This window comes from Pseudopipra pipra, chromosome 5 (genome assembly GCF_036250125.1).
Source record: "Pseudopipra pipra isolate bDixPip1 chromosome 5, bDixPip1.hap1, whole genome shotgun sequence".
NCBI lineage: Eukaryota > Metazoa > Chordata > Aves > Passeriformes > Pipridae > Pseudopipra > Pseudopipra pipra.
In genome coordinates, this window is record NC_087553.1 from 60,556,359 (window position 1) to 60,582,864 (window position 26,506).

A 26,506-nucleotide genomic window follows, 5' to 3' on the forward strand; every position below is an offset into this window, starting at 1 on the left:
TGGCATAAAATCCTTGAGAATTTAAAATGGCTTTCAATAATTTGTAAATCCATACCTGAGGAAATCAATAATAGATTCTAGTTATCTTATAAGAATATCGCATTAAGTGTGTCTGCAATCCTCCTAAAATCAAGTTACCTTGTACCTCATGACTTCTGCCTCTCCTCTGCCCCCTTTCCCATCCAACAGCCCTGCTGCCTTGTCAGAGATGGCAACTGGTTTGGTTTTCATTCATTTTTGACAAATTCACACTGGCTATTGCATATTTACATATTATTCTCTAAGGACATATAAATTCTTTGTTTAAAAATGTATTTACTGCATCTGTTTAACTGACTTTGCAGCTGCCCCTGTCTAAAGCCAGATTTCTATTGTAAGCTGGCCAGAGCAGAGTCACTCAGTGTCGGTGCCCTGCTCTGACACCCTGCCTGCTCAGGGCATAGGCACAAAATGCACCCAGCCCAGACTTACAGAAATTTCCCCAAAACGAGCAAAGATAACTTGGCAATAAAAAGACATCTACTGAGTGTTCAGATTTCTGAAATGTTTCAAGCTTAGGGGAGTATGTGGAACTTAGGAAAAGTTGTTCTTGAAGGCAAGCCTTGGGCTCTGTCTGAAAGAAACCTCAACTTATTCAGAGGTTATTTTTCTGTCCAGAACAGTAGCTCTTTTGGACACTTCCATCCCGGTTGCTATTGCATTTTCACATAACACTTTGTAAATATTTAAAGCAGGTTATGGTTTTTGATTAATTACCTTGTTGTAAAGATTTTGAAATATGAAACATTAGTTTTTGTTGTCATCTTAATAGCTTCTCTGTATTTTCAATTCCACTGTAATAAACTTGTAATACTAATTCAATATGCTTTGTTGTGGGAGATTTCAGGAAAAAAAGCTGATCAAGAAATTATGACAAAAGAGAAGTTGATCGTATTTGTATATAGAAACAAGTGTCTCAGCATCTAACAGAACTAGTTTCTCTTGCAATTATAGCAACCACAAGCAGAAATTCACAAACAAACGAACTTTCCTATTTTGAAAAGATAAGCCATTAAACCATGTCTCTGATCTATGAAAGGTCCTTAATTCCCTCTACATGCTTCCTCTGGTTAGATGCTGGCCTCTCTCCTGTTGTATTTTTCCTGCTTAGCCATTAAACAGAACTTTCCCTTCCACTAATGGATTACCACCTTATGGTCTTTTTGGACAGCTGAGATGCTGACGCCTCTGTTTCACAGACTGAAAGCCTCAGAGGCACCTAATATGCTTGTAAGAATCTACTGGGATGTTGTTCTTGTTTATTATTTGAAACAAGCCCCTCAATGTTTGAAATGGAATGAAAAATTTGAAATGACCACATGAAACACCTATTGTTTGGAGTCAGTCTGCCCAGGCACAATTGTTTTCATGGTGACAGTTGTGAACTCATAAGAGTTCCACCCAAAAAACAGGAGTTTTTTTAGCTCTCCTTTGTATTTTTTACAAGTAAGAGAAAGGTTTGTTGTAAACTTCTGTCCTCCATACACTGAAAATTCTATTTCAGCTCTCTTTCTCAATGCCCCACATTTCTCCTCCTGTTAGCATCTGGGTCACTTTCTCTACTTAAGTAGACCCACTACTAAAAGAATTAATATTAATTAGAAATAATAAGAAATACTCATTAAGTAATAATAGTAAATAGACTTTAATAATAGTAAGAAACACTTTTAAGCCATTTTGGGATCTAGCTACGGCAACATTAGCAAGTGATGGGGCTACTAAGATGTCACTGGGATGGGACCTGGGGAGTGAAACAGTTTGTGTTGGTCTCCTGATGCCTACACTTACATGCGTTTTAGAGGTTTTATTTCCTAGTAATCCCATTCTGGTCCCACTGACTAAACTACCATCAGTGGCTGGAGTGCACCCCTTGGCTCAGTTTCATTCAACACAAGCCTCTACTAGGGCATCTGAGACTGCTCTACGGTTCAAATCAAAGCAAATTTGGAAATTTGCTAATGTAGATGTGGCCCAAATAGAGTATAGGTATGCTGGTAATGGTCAGAAAGGCAGCTTTAATTACACCAAAATAATTAGCAGAGATTAGCTAATATTAATGCCAAAATTAACTTGGGCATTTCCAATATTAACACAAATCTCATTATGCAAAAAATAGAGCTAAAATAAATAACATATAGCCCTTTGTAAGATATGAGTACCTATAGAATTCTCCTTAATGTTACCTAGTAAAACAACACTGCAGAGTAGAAAGGGAAAGGATACTGCTTTTAAAATTTATCAGTTAACCAGTATACTGAGTAAGCATATCTTTTCCATGGTTGAATGGTCTGCACTTTAGTGTAATCTCAGTTTAATTTGCAAAAAATGCCTTACCCTTTAACCAGAATGTTTTTAACCTAAAGGGAAAAAGAACATTAAACAGTCCACAGCGTAGCCTACACCAATGAAACTAAATGGTGCAGAGCTTTGGGCAGTAGCCTTTCATATGTATTATTTGCACTCCTTTTGCTCAAGTCTTTGCATAAAGCATTCTGAAGTAGAAAATTTACCAAAAGTAGGTAAAAAACTAATTAAAAGATGAGGAAAGGGAAACTAAACCTCAGTTGGATTCCTGCTTTTTCCAAATAGAAAAAATGAGTTGTTCCAAAAATCTGAGTCTAATTTTCTGAGAGGGTTTTCAGTCTGTATTTATTAATCTCAGTTTTGCACCTGCTTCTACACTCAAACATCTCTGTTTTCTCTGTGCAATTTGTGGACACAGATGTGGGTTTCATAGATAGCTTGCAGATGCAAGTGCTAAATTAGAAAAAAACAAATGCTGTGGATGATTGGACTCTCTGTATGAGGCCTTTTGGCATTCTGGATGAGAATACAGATTTCATCTATTTCATTCAAACACAGAAAATACAGGTATGTGGTTCCTATTTTTGAAATAAAAAAGAACTACATATTTGCCTAAGACCAGAAATTTTCAGAATTCTTCTTTCTTAGATTTTCTTTTTTCCCCCCACTAGAAACAAATATAGGTTATATTTTAATGGAAATTCATTGCATATATTAAGAGTTACCTTTGTGCATATAATTTGATTAATTGCTCGACTGCTCTTTTAAGAGAGAGCATGCAATAACAATACTGTGATGATTCTCATACAGATGTCAACTATTTTATACATACATATATGTAATAGCTCAAATAACTTTGTGAAAAAATTATGATAAAAAAGAGAGACTCCAAACTCACTCGTGCATCAGTGACCGCACCACTGTGTTTCCGTGCACGTGAGACTCGTAGAACAAGGTGTACAAGTATGGCAGCAGTGAGTATCTGATCCGAAGGGTAGCACGAGATATCCTGGCAAACTCGTCTCCGAACACCGCTGGGTCTTGTTCCTGTTAAGTACAAGCTTTGATTGGTACTGAGCATTGAAAGTATGGTCTGCAAATTCAAGAGAACTTGTGTGCAGCATGAGGAAAGCTGTGGCTGACATGATGCTACGAAAGTGAGTGTTTAAATAAGAAAAAGCACTGATTTGCACACTGGAAGATGTATTAAGGACAACATCCATTATTACCATATATCCATTATGCTTGTATAAAATTTTCAACTTGAAAAACTCCAGTGAGTTCAAAGAGATCAGGCCCCACCACAGTGTATGTGAGCCCTCTGCAACCACACTGAACCTTGTGGTGGGAGGGGAGCTGGGGTTTCGTGTCTGTGCTCGGGAACAGACACCCTGTCTCTAGAAATTAGTTTATCCTGAAGATGCAAGCCCTCTGGGACAATGAAGGTGAAACACAGGAAAAAGGGAAGACTGATAATCTGCAAATCAAAGTCAAAAGCCTAATTATGTTGGCCAGATACATAAAGGCAAATCTATTTAAAAAAGCAAACTCATGGCCCTGCTGAAGCCAACAAGAGTGATCACACTGTGTGCAGTGGGGAAAACATTTCATCCATTCAAAGAAACTTGATTTCTCCTCCTGTCCCCACCATTTTAGGATGACAGGACACATCAGCAGTGGCCCTCATCTCCTCCCTGCCAGCGATGCTCTCCTATCAGAAAGGGCATGCACTGAGTCCCACTGTCAAGAGGGCAGGTTTAAACATTCTATCTGTATTCATTGGCTGGTTTTGATCTTACTCCAAGGCAACCTTGACTCTCCCCCCGGAATGGGATGCAGAGTGTGCAGCCCAGGGCAGTGCTGACACAGGAAGTAGTTACATCTCCTTTAACTCCCCCTGTCCAACCTTCTCCAGTGCTAAACAGCCAGCTAATGAGTCACAAGGCTACCTTCCTCCTTCACAAAATTTTTCCCATAGTACTCAGTTTTCTCATTAAAATTGAAGACTATATGACAAATTCCAAGGATAATGAAACATAAAAGGAACAGAAGTAACAAAGCTTTTTATATTATCTAGTGCTTTTCAGACAAGAAAAGTATTAATTAAACTGTTTGAAATCCCCAGTGAATTAGGCAAAGGGGATATTTAAGATTTTATTTTAACAATAATTTTATGTTAATTAAACTCAATATTTAAGTAAAATTTCACCATTATTATGTTTGCATCAGAATTAGTCACTAATAATACTCCCTGCTGGCTCTGAGCTCCAGAGCATCTATCTGTTATTTCAAAAATTGCACTATATTTTTACCAGTGTTCTGACGCTGTATGAATATTGCCTAATTTCACAAAAACAGTCGGACTTCCTAGGTGATGCTCAGTAAACCAAAATACCTGTTTGTCTCTTTCAGTGAACACAATGCTTTAAATGGATTTAAGTAATCCAGTAAAACCAAATGTATCTCTGAATTGCAGCTCCCATCATATAGAGCCATTGCTCTCTTACTCTTTATTAAATTGTACATATGTGATTAATACCCACTCACCCAGGTCAGACCCCCTTTGGATGCTCAAAGAGCCAAGCAACCATATAAATAATATATAGGTACCTCTAACTTTAGTGAAGAGGTAAATAGAAAATATTTATCAACAGCTAACACCCCCCAGACATTTGTTCTCCTACAAAGAAATACCTCAGCATATCTCAGGGATCTACAGGCTAATTCCTGACTCTCTTACCGATAGTACTATAGCTTATTATTCCTGCATTTGCCCAATTGCTGAATATCCATCATACTTTCATGCAGAGACAAAAGTCTGTCTGGGGTTGTAAATGTTGCAAAATTTTGATGATGCAACTTCAAAGAAACTGAAGGTTAGCAAATAAACTGAGTTCCAGCATTGCACAGATCAGTTTACAGAAGGAAAAAAGCCCCAAACATTTATTGAACCAGCAGAACCATTTCATCACGGTTGCAGGTAAACACAGCATATCTACAAAGGCTGCAAGACCTTCAAAGTTCACAGCTAGAAACAACCTGATACTTCTTTCTGTCTGCAACAAATCTTTAAAGGACTTTATGATGTTGAAGCCAGGGCATGGGTCTGGATTGAGGCTGCACTTTTTCATCTATCTCATAGGCTCTTTGGTCTTTTTGGTCTTGGTTGCCTCTTGGCTGATAATGCTGTCACTATTGGTGCCTCTCCTTGGAGTTTTCACATGTTTGTAACCTGCTTTTAAACAGCAAGGATAGCGCATAATGATCTCTCTCCCCTTCCTGCAATGCTTGTTATAATTACACAAGTACAGAAACAAAAATTGAAGCAATCGAGAGAGTAGGAAGATATGGTGGCTCTCACTGGCTTTTAAATAAAACTTGGGCTTCAGTAGGTAGAAAATAGAGCAGATGAATTTTACCAACAGCATGAAAAGAGCAGCATTTCTATATTATCTTTACATTATGAATGGGGAAAATTTACACTTCCCTGTGTAATTCCCCCTCTCAGTGCAGCACTCCTTTTCACCCACTGCTCCAGTTTACCCAAGAATGGCAGGTTAATTTCTGAGAAAGTAACACAAATCACTGCCGACATAACTGTAATCATAAGACTATAGCTTTATGTAACTTTGCTTACTTACGCTGTTTCCCTCTGAATTGTGATTTCTGGAAAATGGGTAGAAAGAGCCAAGCTGCATCCAGCGCAGGCAGAGTTCATAGGTAGTGTTATAGTTAAACCCACAGATATCAGCACCAATCTAAAGAAAAATAAAATCGTGTTTATTATTGCGACTGAGGCCCAAAAATGCGGAACTACAGAAATTTGCTGAAAAAGATAATTTATGGAAAGTAAAACCTATTTCTAAGTACTTGATAAAAGTGCTCCATAATGATAACAATATTTCTGTGACTGAGATTGTACTCGCTCCTAGAGCACTAAGATCACTGTGGAAGGTCTGACCATATTTCAATAACTCTACAGATTCTCCATCCCAGCTTGCAAAACCAGAAATGTATGAAGGGACCTCAAACACAGAATATGATAACAACATAATACAAAGGGATGGCATGTAGCGACTCAGTCTGAATCTTGCAGAGCTATTTCTGTTTCCCTTCAGCAGCCAAGACTGATGACATTTAGCCTTTTCTAATCTGCAGCTCCTGACGCAGCGGAGGCCGTTACCGCTGGCCACCTCAAGCGGCTTATTTCGGAAAACATTTGAGTTAATTTGAAGTGATATCGTGTATGAGCCAGCAACTGCCTGAAGGACGCCAGACTTACATAGGGAATGCCGAAGAGGTTGAATTCCAGGATTCCAATGATTGACCGGCGCAGGTCCTTCCACTGAGAGAAGTTGTCACCCAGCCAGTGAGCCCCATGCTTCCCACTGCCAACAAATGTAGACCGACTCAAGACAAATGCTCGCTTTCCAGTTGCCTGCTGGACAACACTGCAAAGAAATGCAACAAGGTCATTAAAAATAAGACTGGCAACCAAAAAAAAATCATATGATCAACCTGAGCATGCAGGCACAATTTTATCACAAGGGATGTTATTCAAGAAACAATTATTACTGTGATCCCAAGTCACATGAAAATGTGGCTGCAAAACTGCAAATAAAGGAAAGTTTTGCTCAGTGGTCAAAGTAAAAAACTATTGTCTATCTGATTCACAAAACAATTTGTCTCAGGTATTTTTAGTCCTCCTAAATAATAATGTGTGTTTAATTTATTCTCAGCAGTGTCTCAAACTGAAAAATTGAAACATAATTTCCTTTCTGTATTAGTACATTTAATTTAGCGTCCTGTGGGTTCCTAAAAAACAGTACAATATGTATTTTTCTCAATGTAGGATTTATTTAGAGATTTTTGTAGGCAAATAAAGTTTTAATATTCTGGAATTAAAAGCAAAAAAACCCACAAAAAATATCAAAATTATATCCAGACATCTTATTAAATAGAAATAATCAATATAGAAAACAAACATGTAATCATTCAAAATGTCACCCCCATCCTCTGCTTTCCTGTCGTGGTTTGATATATGAGGTTTCATTACAGAATTAGTGGTACAATGAATTTTTCCTTGCTTTTTGAAAATAATTTTACTGCATCACCAGAAAATCAATGAAGTGCAATAAGTCTTATTAACAGATCTATTAAAAAATTCCTCAACATAGGGTCATCTCTGTACGTAATTACATATTGCAATATTATGTATTGCAGGAACTCAAATTCAACTCTGCTTAAATACAATTTGGACAACAAAATTTAGATTCCCTGGGAAATCCTAGCATGAAATATTAATCATGTTGTTCACCATCCACTTCCTTCTCCCTTTTCTTAATGAGATTTGTTCAAGAGCTCTTTCATCCATAATTGTAATGGCCCAGTATTTGCTATTGGGTCTCTAATGGCAGGGAGACTTCAAAGTGCTTCAACACTTGTTTCTGAAGCAAAAAACCAAACATCTCTCATGGAAGACTAAACATATTAACCTTAGGGACCACACGCAGCAAGAGGTACAATTCTTGAACCTCACTGGACCTGCTGGTTCTGGTTTGCAGGTGCGCTGCTGGGCCCAACAACTGCACAAGACTCCACGTGCTTTGTACAAATGGCATTTTAGAACCATTGCATGGATGTCTTGAGTAAGAGTGCTCTTCCTCTGGCTGTTTTTAGCTCCATTTGCAAATACAGGTGCTAATGAGGACAATACTAGATCAACTCAACTATGATTCAGAGCTCCATAAACAATTTGCAACAAGTAATTTATTGAATAATTTCAGTCTTTCGCAAACCATTGATGAACATGTCCTAATGTTGTCAAATGTATTTGTTGATTTAAATTATTTACAGAATATCGTGTGCAAATAACTCTTGGTATTAAGCTATGCACAAACTGATTGCTGCTAGTTTATGTATTCAAATTCAGATCATTTGACATGGGGCAGATGACACATATCCTATTCTCTGTCTGCCTTAGAATAATTCTTAGAATTGGTTTTTTATACGATTATGAAGTTGTCATTCATTTTCAGCGAATATCCTGCAATTGATGCTGGTTGCTAAATATTCCTGTCAGTAATTTAATTTAGTATATTATTTGTGAAGAGCAAATGCAGAAAGAGTATAAAACCAGCCTTGAAAAGAAATGTGTTTGAGAAAACCAAATGAATATGTATGAAAAATACTTCACCAAAGTTTCCCAGCTTTGCAGCAAATCCAACCTCTGCATATGCTTTTGGCGGTATTCTCTAGCCTTGAAGGACTCTCTACACTTGAGCAAAATATATTTCTTTTGTAAAGAGCCCTGTAAGCAAGTGCTGCAGGAAAGGGGAAGGTTCACAGCCACAGGGGAGGCTGTGAGGAGCTGTGCAGCAGTAACTGTCCCAATGCCATTAGTCTGGAATAGCGCAGCTGGGACAGTGTGTGCACTGAAGGGACTAGGGCAAGTGTGCCTGCACATGGAGCTTTTCCTGCTGAATTCACAGGGTTTGTCTCAGGCAATTGCCTTTGCTGGCACAGAGACTGAATAAAGCTAAAAAAACAACTCAAGAAGATAGGAAATCTGAAGGCCCTATTCACAGTACTACCAAGACAGTGTATGGTTCTGTGAACTCCAGTGTGCAGAGAGCAAATCCTGGTGGAGAGATCAGTGCTGGGAGGACCTCTTCTGATTCTAGGGCATAGGGGGCCAAAAATGATGCTAAGAGGTCCAGGGTTTGAGGGCTTTCTGCTCCTTCTCTCAAAAGCTGGACTGTGCTTCAGCCAAGCCCACAAGAGCTGGCAAACCACTTCTGGCTTTTACCCGCTGCTTCCTTTCCCCTGGGCTTGGCATATAAAATACAAATGCATCAACACCGTAATTAGGCTCACTTAGCCGTGTCCTCTGGATGCTATCACAATCCAACTGCTGAAAATGAGTGCTAAATGCTGAAACTGGCCAGCATATGGACCCCTGCTTTGCACTTCCATTGTGGTATTAAATTTCTCCGTGTTTTAGCTCAATGCCTGCTGGAAAAGGCATGATTTGCCCATTTGATTTAATCCAACAAGTAGCTTTCCACTGTCATTCCAGCTTCACAGCAACAGTCTGCCTGTGTAAGCTGGTTTTGAGTGCTTCCCAGCTGCAAAATGAGTTTTACAGTAGCTGACAGCAACTGTGCTGCAATGCAGCTCTGCCCTCCTGAACTGAGTCCCAAGCCAAACTGCAAAACACTGCCTGCCAGGAACCAGAGGCAGCCCCAGAAGAAGCTGGGAGAGCTGAAGAGTTCAGATTCTTCACTGACAGTGATAGAAACTCCTCTGCCACAACAACGAAGGGACAGAAAAATTCCCCTGGGATCACACAAGGCTGCCTCTGCAGCTGCTCATGAGACGCTCTAACAGAGGATAAGAACATCTTGCTGTAGATACACTAAAGCAGCAGCTGAAAAGTTAGGCCCTGATCTAGCTAAGAAAAGTAAAATTGGAATATATTCTGTTCCTTCTTCCACGATTCTCTTTTTTTGAAACCTCCTACAAAATGATGAACAGTAAAATGAAACAATGTTTCTTATTAGATACTATTACAGATTTCCCGGGTAACATCAGCAGTTTTTCATATGTGTTTCAATCACATGAATCTGACTAGAAATACTTAGAAAACTCACTTGAAAGTTGGTTCTGTCTGTGACCAGCCAAAGAGAGAGTGTGTGTTATAATGCTCTCCGAGGTAAGTCTTGGAGTCAGGACACAATGTCTTTTGAGACAGAGAGCGATCTGAAATGCCTGAGAATGATACAAAACACTGTAAAATCACATATATCATAATTCAAATCTCTTCACATTTCTACACATTTTGGGGTGAAAACATGAAAGGATTTGGGAAGAGGAAAAGCTCAATTGCTTGACCTGCACTGACATGAGGTTAGCATGTAGCCATGAATACCTGATGCAGACAGACACGTGTCCTCAGAGGGGAGGAGAGGACTGATAATTCCTTTCAAATTCTATGTTAAATAATTCAAAACATCTGGACAGGTATCATGTGTTTAATAAGCAATAGTCAGAAAGAAAAATTTTGCATTGCCTAATTAAGAATACGCCTACATATTATTTACACAGTGAGAAATTTTACTTAATAGCAAAAATGTTGCTAGGGAAAAAAAATAAAATCACTGAAAACCAAACAGAAATTCAGTTGTCCAGGGAACCCGTATGGTTGTGTGAAATCCTAAAACCTCAGTGTCCCTATCACTCATCTGCAGATGCAGGTAGGTAGCACAGTTCTGCCCTATCACAGCAAAATTCACACCTAAACTCAGCTCTGGCTCATCCCTTGCCCTGAGGCACTTAGGACTGGAAGGCAGCAGGACTAATGGCACTGCCTCAAGAGCAGGGAGGGTCGGAGGTGGGCAGGGGAGGAAAAAGCACAACAGCAGTCTGCAGGCTGTTGGTGGCTATGGCCTGATAGGCTGCACAGAAGAGAACCAGGACAGATTATAGCAGGTATATTCACATGTGGATGGACTATCCAGTAACTCTGTCTATCAGCAGGAGACAGAGGTTGCAGAAACTTTTTGCCTTCAGTAATAGGCAGGGGTAGGCCTGATGTCACTGGCACAGCTGCAGCTGACTCAAAGGTAAGCAAAATGAGGCATAAATTGGCTGCACAGATGTTGCCTGGTCTTTGATCCCATATTAAGGAGATGGTGGCAAAGCCCATTTGGTGCAAAAAATTTTTTTTCCTCTGCAGGTAACTGCCACATGAAGCTCAGCAGGAATCGGGCAGGTCAGGTGTTTAGTTTATACAATGTATTTATTTTCAAAGATGGAGTTGAACCTGTTATAAAATTCTCTCTCTCAAAAAAAAGGTAGATTCTAAAATATTCTTCTTTTGCACGCTAATTAGGTGCATGCACTATTGTAAATATTTCTCCATGAACAAGCAATTTCCCTGCTTAATTGCACTTCCAGTATGTTTGCAGTTCATTACTACTGTGCATTTCTCTGTACATGCAACCACCTTAGCCTCTCTGCTCTGCTGTGCCACCACAGCTAGAATCCTTGTGTTTGGATTTTTAGACAAAAGACTCCAGTGTGGCTGATCTACATCGGACATAACTTTAATTTATAGGCAATTTTCAAGTAACTTTGACTGACACGTATTTGAAGAGGACACTAAGGTTCCGAGGAAAGTCACACAGTGTCCCAGTGGCACTTGATTATTAGCCCCATAAAATTAGGGTGGGATGGAAAAGAAAATGCTGCCAGATGGATCATAGTTTCATTCTTCATTCCTATTCAGAGTATTTTGTATTCTGCCTCAGTAATACTGATTATTTTACAATTGCATATTAATCTTCAGTATAAAGTGTTTTATAGAAAATTGATTTGAAGGACATCTGTTTTTAGAAGTTCAAACCATGGTTACATGTAATCATGGTTATAAAATTTAGATAAGGAGGTTGAAGGCTACACTGACAAAAAGCCAGAGGCACTGAGACAGGGACTTGCATAGATGAAATCACCTAGACAGTGGTGAGCCCCCAAAGCTCTGCTAGCCCCAGGAAGGTCCTAATGTCTTGTTGGACTAAGCCACTTAGGTCCCATCTCATATCTACACCAATTGAGGGCTTGGACAGATAAGAGCATGGACAGAGTTGGCACTAAGTGAAATATAAAAGAAAGCCCTTAAACAGTGGTTCAAAACAAAGGGATAAAAAGGGATAAAAACAAAGGATAAAGGGATCTCTGATATTTTGGCCATTTTCCCCAAAGTCTCACATCTTTTTTCACAGCTCTGAAGGCTGACAAAAAATGAAGGTAACTTAAGGCAAAGATGGAAATGTCTCATCAGTTCCTCAGCTTTGGTCAAGACCCACGGGGCCAGTATGCAGTGGTTTCCATACAGAGAGAGCAAACACCAAAACCATAATTAAAAGCTCTGCTTCTGCTTTCAAAAATTTACAATCTCTTTATATTATTTTGTCATGCTTTTGTTATGTTTATGCTTCTCTTATATTCAGAGTAAAAAGAATTGAGATTTAATAAAGAAAGTTAAGAATCACAGAATATGATGAGTTGGAAGGGACCCACAAGGATCATCAAGTCCAGCTTTTAGCCCTGCACAGGACCATCCCCAAGAGTCACACCATGTGCCTGAGAGTATCATCCAAACACTTGAACTCTGTCAGGCTTGGTGCTGTGACCACTTCCCTGGGGAGACTATTCCACTACTCGACCATGACGGTACAAAAGCTTGAAGGGAAAAAGGGAATATTTCCAATATTTCACTGTCAATAACTCATTTATGTATCAACTTCCTGCTGCATATTAACATTGCTTAGGCAGCTGGGCTTTCCTGGTGAAATGTTGGCTGGATTAACTGCCAGGACCACTGGTACTAATTGTAAGTACTCACAGCTTCCTGGGGAAGAATGAGCATATCATTAACTCAGCTCTTGGAACAGGTTTTCCCATTCCTGTAACTCTCCTGTAGGCTTGGACAGTGTTAAACTTATTTTTAGCCCATTTCTAGTAACACAGCGAAAATTTCTTTCCTAAGAGAAAGGCAACGTATTGAATTAAGGAATCAAGGAGATCCCCTCTTCCTTGTCATGGTTCGTGAAGAAGGCAGAGACTGCCCATCTCTGAGATTAGCAGTGGTGATGGTAAAGCAGAAGGGTTACTCCTCCCATAAATCTGTGGCTGAGCTATAGTATATAGGTATCTTGCCCTTTTTTTTTTTGATGCTGACCAGTTGCTCAGAGAATGGCAGGAAAGGTCATTTTTCTAGTCCTGTTACAAGGCAGACCCAGGGACAGATAAAAGTGGTTGATTTTTGATACTCCATCAAAGCTGAGCCACTGGAGTCTTGAACAGATGTGTAACTGAACACATGTAACAGACAGAGAAAGATGTAAAATGAGAGGATGGACCTTTTTTTTTCCCCAAAAAAATAACAAGGAAATTTTACTTACTAGGAATGTAAGGAGGGTTATTGATTTCATTATCAGCACATCCAGGATATTGGCCTCTTAAGAAATTGGATGGTTCATTCATATCCTTTAATAACGAGAGCAAGACACACGTTAAAAGCCTCATTTTCTTTTTTTAAAGAAGGGAGGGCAGATATAATGAGACATACAATCCAGATCCCATCGTAGTCAAGGACATCCTTAAACTCCAGACACAGCTGGGTCCACCACTCCACTGTCCTGGGGTTGGTGTAGTCAGGAAACACGGAATCTCCTGGAGGCCAGGCCTATGGGTCACAGGTGTAAATCCTGGTTATTTTCCCATTTCTGTTGCAGAGCTGCTGTATCATTTTGAAGCAGCACTAGACCAAATGCATCAGAAAATTAAAAAGCTCACCTGCCCAACAGCAGGAGTTACACCATCAGAGTTGTTCACCCAGACTCCCATTTCCTGGCCAAGATCATAAGGTTTGTAAGTGCCTGGTTCCTCATCCTTGGTTATGAAAGGGTCCTGAAAACAGAAATTACACTTCCATTATTGAAATCCCAGAGGTAACAATTACTCTTCTATATGTATATTTTAGAAAAATTTGGATTATGTTCTTAGTGCAGATTGCAAAAATATTGGAAGAAAATAGGATTAAAATTTAGTAAGAGTTGAGAGCACATACTCAGTTAGAAAAAGTCGTTAAAGATATGCCATGAGTATTTCTTGTATAAGGCAAAAGCAATGTAAAATTATTAAATACCCTCATGTTTATTTTTTATGAGGCATTCGATGTTCAAATTAGTTTAGAGAGGCACTAGATTTTACAGCCCCCACACCAAGGTCTCTGCTATGGGTGGATCCTATGCTGGGCATTCCCACACCTGGACACCTCTGGGTTTCCTCCAAGGCAATCCTTATTCCAGCTGCCTCAGCATCAACAGCTCAGTGCTGGAACTTTTCAAGGGGCTTGAAACCTCAAAAGGACGCCTTTAGCTCTCCATTCAGAACCAGTGTTGGACAAGGGTGTTTTATGCCGGTCTGATGCAGAGTAACCCAATTCACATGTGGGGCATTATGCCTCTGTTCTCCCCAGGCATCACAACCATAGCATTTTAGACTCCATAGCTCGTCCTTGCTGCCCCTCTCACTGCTTGGGGGGATCACCATCTCCTATTGCTGTCAGTGGCATTGACACCAACAACTTCTCTGCCTCAGGATGGCCACCAGTAGCCACAAAGCTCATCGAAAGGGAGACTGATTGGCTTCTGGGGATGAGGGAGGCCCACCATGCTGGTAAGTAATAAAGTTATCAATGCTTTGAGACGCCAGTGAATGAAGAGATACTATTCAACTCTGCTCAGCAGTCAGCTGCAACTAAAAGGAGATAAGTGCACTTTGCAATATGTCACTAATTGTGAGCAGCTATTTCCTTTTTGTAATTTAGAACAGATGAGGATTGCAGCCATTTTAGAAGGGAATTCTTTACTTTTTTCTTAGAAAATGTTATTCCCTCAGGTTCTGCTTTAGGCAAAACCTTTCTGTTATGAAACACCATAGAGAAAAACACCACTGAAACAATTCTTCCATTCACTTACAGCTTGTGCAATTAAGTGAATTTTAATTAAGATGTGATAAAAGTCTAACTAATAAACTTCTTAGAAAACAAAAAATATCAGATCCCAAATGCTAAGTATCTTTAAAGGTATGTTTTAAAGCTCATTTAAATACCTGAATTAATTGCCTGATTTACTTATAAGTCCTCTGACAACTATAGCCCTGGTGAGGGAATTATATTCTTCCATGCCTCAAAAACAAAAGCTACAGCTAAAACCCTACTTAAAGTGTAAAATTCTGTTTAACTATCTAGCTCCAGTGTCACCTTCATAAGGAGTATAAGTGTCCATTACATTTTTAACTTATTTAATAGTTCAACTTTGGAAAAGAGAAAACTCTCCATCTGCAATAATCATGTTATAAATGTAGAAAAGATGTCTCTCAAGGGACTTGAAGGCTAGAAGAAGTGAGCTTAAATAGTTACTCCTAATCCAAACTTCTGGTTTCCTTCAACTGAAAGGTTAGTCCAGGGCACAAATCTAATATATTATGCAGGTTTAGTATTGTCCTAAAGAGAGAAAAACCCCTCCATGCATTCAAGGGTTGTTTGTGAGGGAGGAGGTTCATGCCTGGTAAATCTTCCATAATTCATCTTTTTAGCAGCTCTTGGGAAGGAGGTGCTGAGCATCCTTAACTCCAACTGACTGCTTAAAGACCTGGGAGCACACAGCGCTTATCCAGTCTGATGCACTTCCACCTATGGCCCCAGTCATAGACTTTGATGCACATTCATAAATACTCATCTCTGGAAATCTTAGCCTCTACAGCTCACAGAGCTTGACTTTAAAATGTTAAAGCTATCAAGCATTATTTTGAATCATAAGCATGTTGCTACTGACTTGTATTTTGTCACTCATGTCATTCCTAGCTCTTTCTATTTTTAGTGTGATTTAATAGAAGGTATACAAGGTCTTTCATTAAGGCTCCTCTTCAGTAATAATGTTTATAATTTTTCATTTTAGTCATTGTTACTTTCAAAACTTTTCTTTTGTTGTTTCTAAAGAATGTATTTGCTCTGACACAGCAAAGCATGCACATTATTTAGCGCAATAATGATGGCCAAGCACTGACACTCTTAGTCAAAATTTCCCTTAAATTGAGATGGCCTCTGAAGGAGGTCAGGAGAGAGAAGTGCTGAAGGGCTGCACTTAGAGGCTGCAGTGATGGAGCCATGCTACTATCAAGGTGACCACAATCACTGAGGGCTCCCAGCACTGGGGACTGGACCTCCTGATTGTGAGGCACCAGCCACCCCAGTGATGGTGGCACAACTGAGTTCAGGGTCCCATCCTCAGACCGGTCACCTGTGTTAATACTGCTGGCTGTCAGGATCTGCACTCCCAAACCCATTTAGCAAAGGTTTTACATGACACTAAGTGGCTGCAGTCAGAGCTCATTTCCTGAAATCATCTTGAGGAAGGCAACAATCTGCTATACTTTGGAAACTCACCCATTACTGTCATTACCTAAAGGGAATCTAAAAGAAAATTGTTCTTTCGGTATCAAACTGGATTACGCTTACCTTGATTGCAACTAGCTTGGCTTTGCTAACACTTGGAAATGAAACCCTTCATACTGTTCCAGCTCCTGACTCAACTTAGGGGAATGCTCTGCATCACTAAAGAATGCTAACAGACAGAGTTTGACGGGATGTCAGCAACTGTAGTAAAGTGAAAATAGAAAACTTCAGTACTGGTGTAACCTATACTTCACATTAGCTTTTAAATAATGGTAAGAATAAACTGGCTCAGCTTTTGTTCTTTCTTCACAAGCTTAGCTAAAGAACTAGAACAAAAGACAGTCCTTAGTTATAGGTTAGAGGAAGGAGGAAAGAAGGGTTTCCTATCTGGATTCCCATTAGCTCATTGCATGACTTAAGAGTAGTTGTTATATTCCTTGCATCTGTCTAACAGCTGAATTTACATAGTAATACTTCCTGTACTGATGTAGAATGCGCCACCTGAGAAACTGAAAGGGCTTTAGAAATGTTATTGACGTTAAATTCACAAGAAGATAATGTAGCTCACCCACTAAATCACAACTGCTTGCCTGTAGCTTCTTACCCAGTAGCAAGTGCAAAACAACTGGAAACATCCTGACATTGATGAAAAAGAGGTGACTGCCATGTATTTATTGAAGGGCAAGACTGCATGGGAAGAGCTACCCCAAACTCCTGGTATTTTGCTCATACATTAATGCTTTGCAAACTTTTTTGAGATAAACCAATAAACAGGCAAGTGGTAATTAATGTCACATCTCTAAGAGATGAGATAATTTTTAGAGCAGTGTTGAGGATACAAGGAGCCTAAACTGCCTAACAGAAAGAGCACTTAATCCTGACAGCACATGTGCTCACTTACTGCTTGGTTATTTCCAATGATGTATCCAGTTAATATGGGACTATTTTTGTCTTAAAGTTGCTCTCCATCAGAGTGACTTACTAATCTCTTACTGTATAAACTCTGTGCCTTGGCTCTCCACTGATGGGAACTGATTTCACTGCTGCATCCTGGAGCTTCTCATGATTTGCAGTTGCAGAAGAAATGGAACCTTCAGGCTGCTATTTCCTTTATCAACATGTAATTGATCAGTTGGCCTGCATGGTTTTGTTTGAGATTCATAGCAGCAAACGGAATTATAGTACAACAAAGTGAAGATTAGCAAATAATAAATACAGAGAAGGTACTTTTAAATGAACTATCAAAAAACTCCCAGTTAAAAAGAAAACACTCATCTGTGGTGCTGACTAGTCCATCCCCAGTCATATGCTAAACTTTACAACAAATTGTGGAGAGAAAAATAAGGACAAGGAGGCATTTCTGCCTGAATCTATCTACTTGACAAGATAATGTGATTTTTAGATGAGGAAACTGCAGTGGCTCTTGCTTATCTTGACTCCAGTACAGCAGCACAAATGAAAAAGGAACTGTACTACAATTTAGGACTCTGCTGTTCAGTCTCTCTACCCACAAGCCTTTGACAGGACACCCTGGACAAGATGAGGAATGTGACCCTTATTTTAAAAGGACTGGAGCAACTTAGGGTCAAACATTAGTGGCCTGTCCGTTATGATTCAGTTGGATTAACTGGGCTCCTTAGAAGCATGAGCCACCAATACAATGTAGGTAAATGTGATGCAGGGCTTTGGTATAGGAGACAACTTTTAGGAGAAAGAAGGAAATAGTGTTCTGTTTCCATAGTGTTCTCCTAATACTGTGGGGCATCATCAGGAACACCGGGGAAATCGAGTTATCTGCTATACAAGCAAATGCATTCAAACTGGGAACATGTGAGGGAGAGCTACTTTAAGAAGATCTGAAGACCTCACCCAATAGAAAGAGCATAAGATACTTCAGTTTGTTTAGCCTAGGAAAAAAAAGGCTGAGGCAGAATATACTAGTTCAAATCAGTGTATCAAGAAAGAAAATAGAAGGGTGAGAGACTAGTCGTTTGAGATAAATAGTACCCAAATGAAAGGTGTGAACTGACCATTCAGGCAGAAAACAGGTGACTACAATTACAGCAAAAAGTCCTGAGAGGGACTCTGTGGGATTGTCTCCTTCTCCTCACATTGTGGCTGTGGGTCAGCTCAGCCTGAGCCATCCCTGATGCATCTGTCAGACCTGTTCAAAGCACATGCTTGGAGAGGGACTCTGGCCATGGCAGCTGGCTTCCTGCTCAGCTCACTTTGCAGACAGGCAGCCTTACCCTAATGTCTACCTTAAATCTGTCCTGCTGCAGTTTAAAGTGTTTTTCTTCTTATCCTGTCCCCAGTGGTTACGGAGAACAAATTGCATCCTGCGCTGGGGAGTGCAGCCCTCCCGGTGCTGCACTGCTGGGGGACCCTGGAGAGCAAGATATTGTGAATCTATCAAGGGATTTTATTTCATTTCCTATTTCATTTAAATCTGTGTATAAATTTCAATTTAATTGGTCTCCAGTTCCCTTGCCACCATTGGCGCTCACTTAGCTATTGTGACAGAGAGTCATTTTGGCACAAGGCATGTATGGGGATGTGATGGAGCCAATAGCAAATTTTGTTGGATAAATTAACTGGGGAAGATGGAAAGCTCCAATTTTCATTTCTGCCCAAGTTAATTCATTTGGCCATATGTCAATTTTGGTTAGACGTTCAACATACATTTTCCACAATTTTTCATGCAAATAAACATCTCTTACATTAATTTAGATAAAATGTAAGTACAAGACAACATGAATTGTAGTTACTAACTTCCAGAGTGATTAGGAGCAGACTTTTTCCCCTATTCAGCTGTTTTCGTATGTGTCTTAAATTCATTTATTCATTTTCAGGGAAAGAATTGTATGAAAGCAATCCTATGTCAACTCAGCCCTGAACAGAGGCAAAATTTCTCATAACTGAGTGGGAAAAAGTGACAGAGAATTAATGTTTTGGTATAGAGATGGTGCTGCTACACAGATATCCAATAAGTGCAACCTTTTGAAAGATGAAATCTGTGAGAAATTGTTCTTGAGCAACAAATTTGTCAACACATAACAAAAATGGAAAATCTGCTACAATAGTATAAGTGTGTTAGCACCTAGGTACTGCTCTGAAGACTACGCTGTGAATAGTTCTTACAAATGGAGAAAAAATTAGTAAAATTGTTAATTTACCAGAATCACAATACTGTGCATTCCTTTCTTCTTCAGCTCCTGGATGTACTCTGGCAGACCAGCAAAATTCACTTTATCATAGGTAAAGTCCAGGCGACGTTCCATGTAGTCAATATCAAGATGTTGGACATCCTAAACATTTTTAGAGGAAATATTACATGAATACTTCATCCATCTCTGGAGTTCTCAGCACATGGAAGACATGGATCTGTTGGAGCAATCCAGAGGAGGACCACAAAAATGATCAGACAGCTGGAGCACCTCTCTTATGAGGACAGGCTGAGAGAGCTGGGGTTGTTCATCCTGGAGAAGAGAAGGCTCCAAGGAGACCTTATGGCAGCCTTTCAATACTTAAAGGGGGCTTACAAGAAAGACAGGGTCAGATTTTTATGTAGGGCCTGTTCTCCTGATAGGAAAAGGGGTGATGGTTTTAAACCAAAAGAGAGTAGGTTCAGACTACACATAAGGAAGGAATTCTTTACAATGAGTGTGGTAAAACACTGGATCAGGTTGCCCAGAGATGTCTCGATCCTGGAAACAGTCAAGGTTAAATTGGATGGGCAACCTGGTTTAGTTCAAGATGTTCCTGCTCATTGCAGGGCAGCTGGACTAGATGGCCTTCAATGGAAGTATTTGATACAGAAATTGGAGCGTATGCAACTCTTTCTAAAAGGCAACTAACGTATGAAATGAAACCTAAGAGATTGGCTGTAACAATTATACAAACTTACAGGGTAGAAATGGACAAAATGAAAATGTAGAAGTCCTAGTTTAGCAACTATTTTGCAGTGATATGCATCAGAAGTTCCATTACGTATTTTTAAAATGCTAGCATCTCATACTGCATAATAGCAAATCCACAGCAGAATCACCTGCTATGCAGCCAAGAGCAGCACTTAAACCTCATGTTAAAAGCCCACTTTAAATGTTCTTTTAAGCATTACAGGGAAAAGAGCTACATATGATTATGAACATCTTTTTATTCTACAATTCTTCTTGTAGGATAATTATTTTTCCTCTATTATAATTTTATTCACTCACTTCAGAATGTAGAATTAGCATACGCAGTGAAAAATTCATACTTACATACGGGATATCATAGCGGTGCATGCGATCGACAGTTTGCTTTAAAACATCAAGGCTGCCATAGCCCCAGCGGGAGAGCTGAAATCCCAGAGACCAGTAGGCTGGCATGTGAGGGCGTCCAATGGCCTACAGCAGGAATGAGGAATACAAAAATGCAAGAGGTGAGATGAGAAGTTATTCTGAAACACCGGGAGAGGCTTCCAGATCATTTAAGCCACAGAGATCATGGCACAGGCATTATACACCCATTAAATACCCTTTCCTGTCTTAGAGTAACTCTCAGTACAGCATGCTTGGCTCTAAAAAAGTGCTTCTCCTGGTGGATCCTTGCCCTTCACAGAGGCTCCAAGCAATACCCACACTGAGCATCACTTCTAAGAACAGTGAAAGACACAATCTATAAAACCCAGGCTAATGTTAAATGAGAGTTTTGCTGAGGTCTCAGCCTCTGCACAGTAGCAGGTACCTTCACTTACAGGGCGCATGCCAGCAGAAATCCAGCGTGGATCCTCATGCCACCTGACCCCCGCCAAGTCCACAAACCCCTTGGTCAACAGCAGACAAATCTCCAACAATATACAGCAACATCAGCTTTGCAAAGTTCTCTTGCCATATACAGCTGAACTAACTCATCAAGAGTCTGATGTTTATTTGAGTTCTCTGAAGTTTTAATTATATTTACACACCAACCTGATGAAATTCAGTTACTTATGGCTGACTGCTCTTACTTCTGGACCACAGCCTTGCGTTGCCAGGCATTGAAAACACTCTTCAAGGTGAGAGTTACTGTTTGGTCCTGAAATTCTCAACTGAAACACAAGGTAATGAGTTAAATATGATTTTATAAATATTTGATTTCCACTGTCTGAATGTAATCCATCTGTAAATGGCATGAGGATACTCAATTGAGAGCACAGAGAAGCAAGGCATCCTGCTCTGCTTCCCCTGGTGAGAGCTGCTGTGGTAACCTGGGACGAGCAGCGGGCAACCATGATGTGTCTGTTCTACAAATAAACTGAAATCTGGCATTGCATCATTAGTAAACACTAGTGTTTTCTGGGAGACATCTCTTGAAATCCTTACTTTAGTTAAATCCCATGAAACTAACCTTTGTTTTGTATTTCTAACACCTTTGCAGGCAATACTTGAAAAATAAGTAGCTAGTAAGCACCCATGACTCATCAATCAGTTGCAGATATTGTCCCCCTTTGGCTAAATAACCATTCCTCCCTTATTTCCTCGTGGATCTCCACAGTTAAGCAATTATACTAAGAACTGAAAAACAAAAAAACTTGTGTATTGGCAGTTAAACCTCATCTACTTTAAATAAATAAAACAAGGCACTTCTGGCACTCTGTGTCTATTGCATTGCTAAGCTCTCTGGGGATATATTGCATGAAGTCACACCTTCCTATAGGGTTTTCTCCAGGAAGCCTGACGTGGGAAAGCAAAGCTGAACTTGAAATTGCTCTAAAATACATTACGGATGCTAGAGCTGGTGGGATGTACAAAGTGCACCAGACACAAAAACAGCTGTGGGAGAGAGGCAGAGAATAGTCAAGGATGTTTTAATGCACTTGAGCTGGGGAATGCACAGGGCAAAATGCTTCCAAACAAGAAAGGCTTGTGAATGCACAGTCAAACTTGAGCACTAAACATTACAGCTTTGGCTACAGTGTGCTTTGGCTAGTTGGGATGCTGCTATCTCACCTAAGAAAAAACAGGAGGAGGCCAGAACAACTGGTGAGGTTAATGCTTTGAGTCTCTCCAGGAGGGATGCTCAGACTGATCAGCACAACTGCCCCCTACACCTCCTACTTGTCCCATTCCAACAGACTTAACTCTCTTCACCTTCCTGAACACCTGCTTCTCCTTCAATTCAGCTGGAGGCTGGGTTCTGCAGAGGAAGCAAGACCAGCCATCAGCAGCATGTTCCTGCTGCAGTGGCACCCAGCCTTTGCTGAACACTGCTGTGCCCTTGCAGGAGAGGCCACAGACAGAGAAAAATGGTCCCTACCATGTAAGGGGAGGCTGATGGGCAGACACACACCATTGTTACTCTGGTGCTCTCTCATCTGGTTGCACGTGTCATTAGTTTTTTCCATTAGCTCCATTTTTCAGTTAGTTTTGTGATCACCCAGACCATCTTTCAAGCTCTGCTGGGGTCTTCTGTGGAGACCTGAATGGGCCATAATGGTTCAGGGTAATCTCCCAGACACCCTGTGAGCCAGCACCAAGGTGTCCAATCCATCATGGCAAGCCTCAGGGCAAGAAGTCTACTTCTCTCTCACATCCACACTCACCATGTTAAGGATAAATTCACCTGGGGAGGCAGCAGTTTGTTTTAGACCAGCAAAGGTTGCAAGATGAGCTCTGTGAACCCCACTCCTTTGTGATCACTTTGTGATCCTAAAGCATATGCATATTTTGCCCTTGCTTTCTCTTCTGTAACCAGAGAGTGACCTCTACAAACAAGGTTAAAAAGAGAGATCAAAACAAAAGAACTCCTTAATGAAATAAAATGCTTTGTGCACAGGCTTCTCGCCTTGGACAAGAGGAAGAGGGAAAAGCAGATGATAAATATTAATCCTGTGGCCAAATGCAGAGCCCTGTGCCCTGGCAGGATGTCTGCATGGATTCTGCTGCCTCTCCCCATGCAGGCTGGGAAATGGGAAAGGGATAACCAGCCCAGGCAAAGGAAGTGGGAATTGCTGGGCAGCCCTGCTCTGAGTCCTGTGACACTCTGGATCACTCCTGGCTAGGGAGTCAGAGACATCAACAATACAATGTAGTTCAAGAGTTGGATGGTGATTTGCTTCTTCCCCCATGTCCTATCAAGCACCCAGGTGGACACCAGCAGGGCCAGAGGTGGAGCTGTGGCCACTGCCATGTGACAGAGCCCTTCCCAAAGGGCACAGCCCCAGCACAGGGGTTTGCTGAGGTTCAGCTGCTCACCCTTGTGGGATGGTGCTGTGTCACTGGGGACCACAGAGCGAGATGGTATTTTGTGATAGCATTGCTTTAGGAGTTTGGGGTTACAGCTGAACCAACAGAAAAGTATCCACCTTGCAAGTAAAATACTAAGTTTTTAAAAAAAATCATTCTCTGGGTTCACCAGGCTGCTGCATCCATGGTGAGCTTAATTGAAACCAGCAGAACATTTGAAGAGGAAGGATGAAAACAGGGCAGCTGGGAAAACAAATGTTCTTTTTTCTAATTATGCTGCGGACTCTCTCTAATGGATCCCCCTGAAGCTTCCTGATAAAGTAACTGACATATGGTACCTACTCACAGATGGATCAGCAGAGGCAGGAATGCAATTTTGCAAACCTGAAAACTCAAGTTTGGATTTGATATATATTTAGGACCTAGTTAATTCATATAGATTGCATTCTGCATACAAATGATCATAAAGTGCAGAAGGCAGAGAAAGCCTCCTTGGCAAAATTGACTCCCATAGAATCAGAAAAGGTAAATGGGGTATGGCAAGGGAACCGAGGGAGGAAAATGCAGAAACAGCAAACATATGGGTTATCCAAACTGAGAAAAAACCAGCAAAGATAGGGTAGTGCAGAAGCAGTAAAAAAAGATTCTATTTTCTGTTCCAGAATTCCTCCTGCACTTGTTTCTTAAATAACTCCTGATTTTGTTTAATAAATTCACTGTTAGTCTTTCCATGTTTACATAACTTGGCATTATGTGTATTTTTTTCACTTTTTTCAGATGCACCTGAGAATTGATGTATCTAGGAGGTATCCTGGAAGTGTTTTACAGTAAGAACAAATTTCAGTGGAAACATGTATATCTAACAGCTAAAATCTGTGTCTATGGAGCAGGTGACATGTATTCACTTTCCCTGTGTTGGTTTATTGGACAAATCAAATTATTAATATGAGCATCAATGATATAAACTAGGTTATAAATCATATAGAGTAAATCAGGATCCTATTCTGTTAACATTGTGATCAAAGACTTTGATGAGAGAGACAAGGCTGCAGAGTTATGCCCTATATATCATAGAGGCTGGAGAGAGAGAGAGATTCTTTCCCATGCTAACAAAAGAGCTGAGATGTCCAGCAATCCAGGTACAGGGACTTAACATGAAAGACTGCTAATCTTGCCCCCTAGCTAGCCAAACAAAATGTCTCTCGAAGCTTAATATTTGCTTAAACTCCCTTTCTTCACAGAGGAGTTGTAGGAAGAAACTATAAAACCCCAATGCTCTGCATTTAGACACAGAAATAGTGTGTTTGGATAGTCACACAATGGCTAAATTTCACAAGTGCTCCTATGGCCCAGGTATCTGTATCCACCTCATCCCCTATGGCTAAGGCAAGTGGGTGAGTGCTGTGGTCACCAGTCAGGCAGAAGGCAACCTTCACTCAAAGTCTATGTACAAAAGCTGAGCTTTCTTTTAGGAGAGCAAGAAGAAAGGCCCTGCAGCTGCTGAACAATTCAGAAGATGGTCACAACCTCAGGAATCTAAAAATTTTAAGGACTTTCAATGCCATGGCCTTCAAACCTTGTTCTTTGCTGCACAAAACACTTATCAGCTGCTTATTCTTTCTCGGGAGACCCATGAATTCAGCTGTGAGACTCCCACTGAATCATCTGTGATAAACTCTAGGTACACGCAGATTTCTCATGTTACCTCTCCAAGAGGAGACTGGACTAGGGACCTTCTGAGGTCCCTTACACCCATAACTACCCTACACTTCTGTAAGGAGGGAGCAAACCAGGAATTATCTCTGAAAACAGCATTAGGAGACATGCAGTATGCTCACTTAAAGCTTATTATCAGATAATTTGTGATAAAATAACAAATGTAAGGCCTTCACTCCACCAAGAGCTATTAGATGGCCATTTGTTGAACCCTAACTTTCCTGAGTGTCTTGTTATGCAGCTCATACACTACTGCTATGCACTGTTGGTCTGTTCTGAAAGGCCATCAGTGGTCTTAGCAGTGGCAGTCTGGTATCAAGTGTGACTAGAGAGCCTTAGCCAGGTTCAGATCAATGACTGAGCTCTTTAACTTGTTCCTGCTTTCCCCTCCCTCCTGTAAACTGAGATGTTTGTCATTAAAAGTGAGATTTGTGTTATATACCTGTCCTGTATACCGGACCTCTTCTGCAGGAGAATAATGTGATCACTGTCACATATATATATATATATATATATATATATATATATATATATATATATATATATGTGCAGGACCATCTTGGATGTGCCAGAACCAATGCTCCTCACAGCCAGGCTCAGGGACAAGAGGGAGCAGAAGAATCAGGCTGGAGATTTCTCCTTCCCATGGCACTATGCCCAGCACTCACCCTACAGCTGCTGTCACTGCTCTATCACTGTGGTGCCACTGGCAGGATGCATCCTACAGCTCACCACTGCTCCACACAAGACATAGCAGAGGGACAGAGCCACCAGCATTTAGCCCTCTGCTCCCTTCCACAGCTTGCCTAGCTCTTGGAGTCCATTTAAAGCACATTATCCTGGGCCAGGCTGCCACCTGTCCTCACTCCAAGGATGCACAGAGACACTGTTGGCCCTAACAGGGCAGCTGCAATCAACCATGATCGGCACACAGGGAGCTCTGGGCCCAGTGGCTCTGGGCAAGAGTCCATGGTTCACCTCTGGGTGCTGGGGGCAACCTGGAGAGGTGCACAGGGAAACCTTGCGTACTCCAGAGACCCAACAAAGAGCTCTGTTACAAACTCACTGGTTTGGAGGCAGCCACATGAAAGCACAGAGCAGAGCTAAGTTCCTAAATCTCTCACAGAAACAAGCAGGGTGGAGGCCAGAAGGGTTGCTCAGATATTGAAGTGTCACTGAAAGCAACAGCCCAAAACTTTCGAGAAAGATGTGGAGC

The 26,506-nt window shown here is 40.6% G+C and overlaps 1 protein-coding gene across 1 annotated transcript in view; it reads right to left on the reverse strand.

Moving 5' to 3' along the window:
• LOC135414929 (sucrase-isomaltase, intestinal-like) overlaps positions 1 to 26,506 on the reverse strand; it is a 58,876-nt gene that overhangs the window by 13,506 nt on the left and 18,864 nt on the right. Inside the window, exons 8-16 of the mRNA XM_064656287.1 lie at positions 20,629 to 20,754; positions 19,543 to 19,674; positions 13,702 to 13,815; positions 13,475 to 13,591; positions 13,308 to 13,392; positions 9,996 to 10,113; positions 6,626 to 6,794; positions 5,985 to 6,101; positions 3,242 to 3,390 (exon numbers count right to left, since the gene is read on the reverse strand). Coding sequence (XP_064512357.1) covers positions 3,242 to 3,390; positions 5,985 to 6,101; positions 6,626 to 6,794; positions 9,996 to 10,113; positions 13,308 to 13,392; positions 13,475 to 13,591; positions 13,702 to 13,815; positions 19,543 to 19,674; positions 20,629 to 20,754 — 1,127 coding nt within the window. The remainder of the gene's footprint in view (positions 1 to 3,241; positions 3,391 to 5,984; positions 6,102 to 6,625; positions 6,795 to 9,995; positions 10,114 to 13,307; positions 13,393 to 13,474; positions 13,592 to 13,701; positions 13,816 to 19,542; positions 19,675 to 20,628; positions 20,755 to 26,506) is intronic.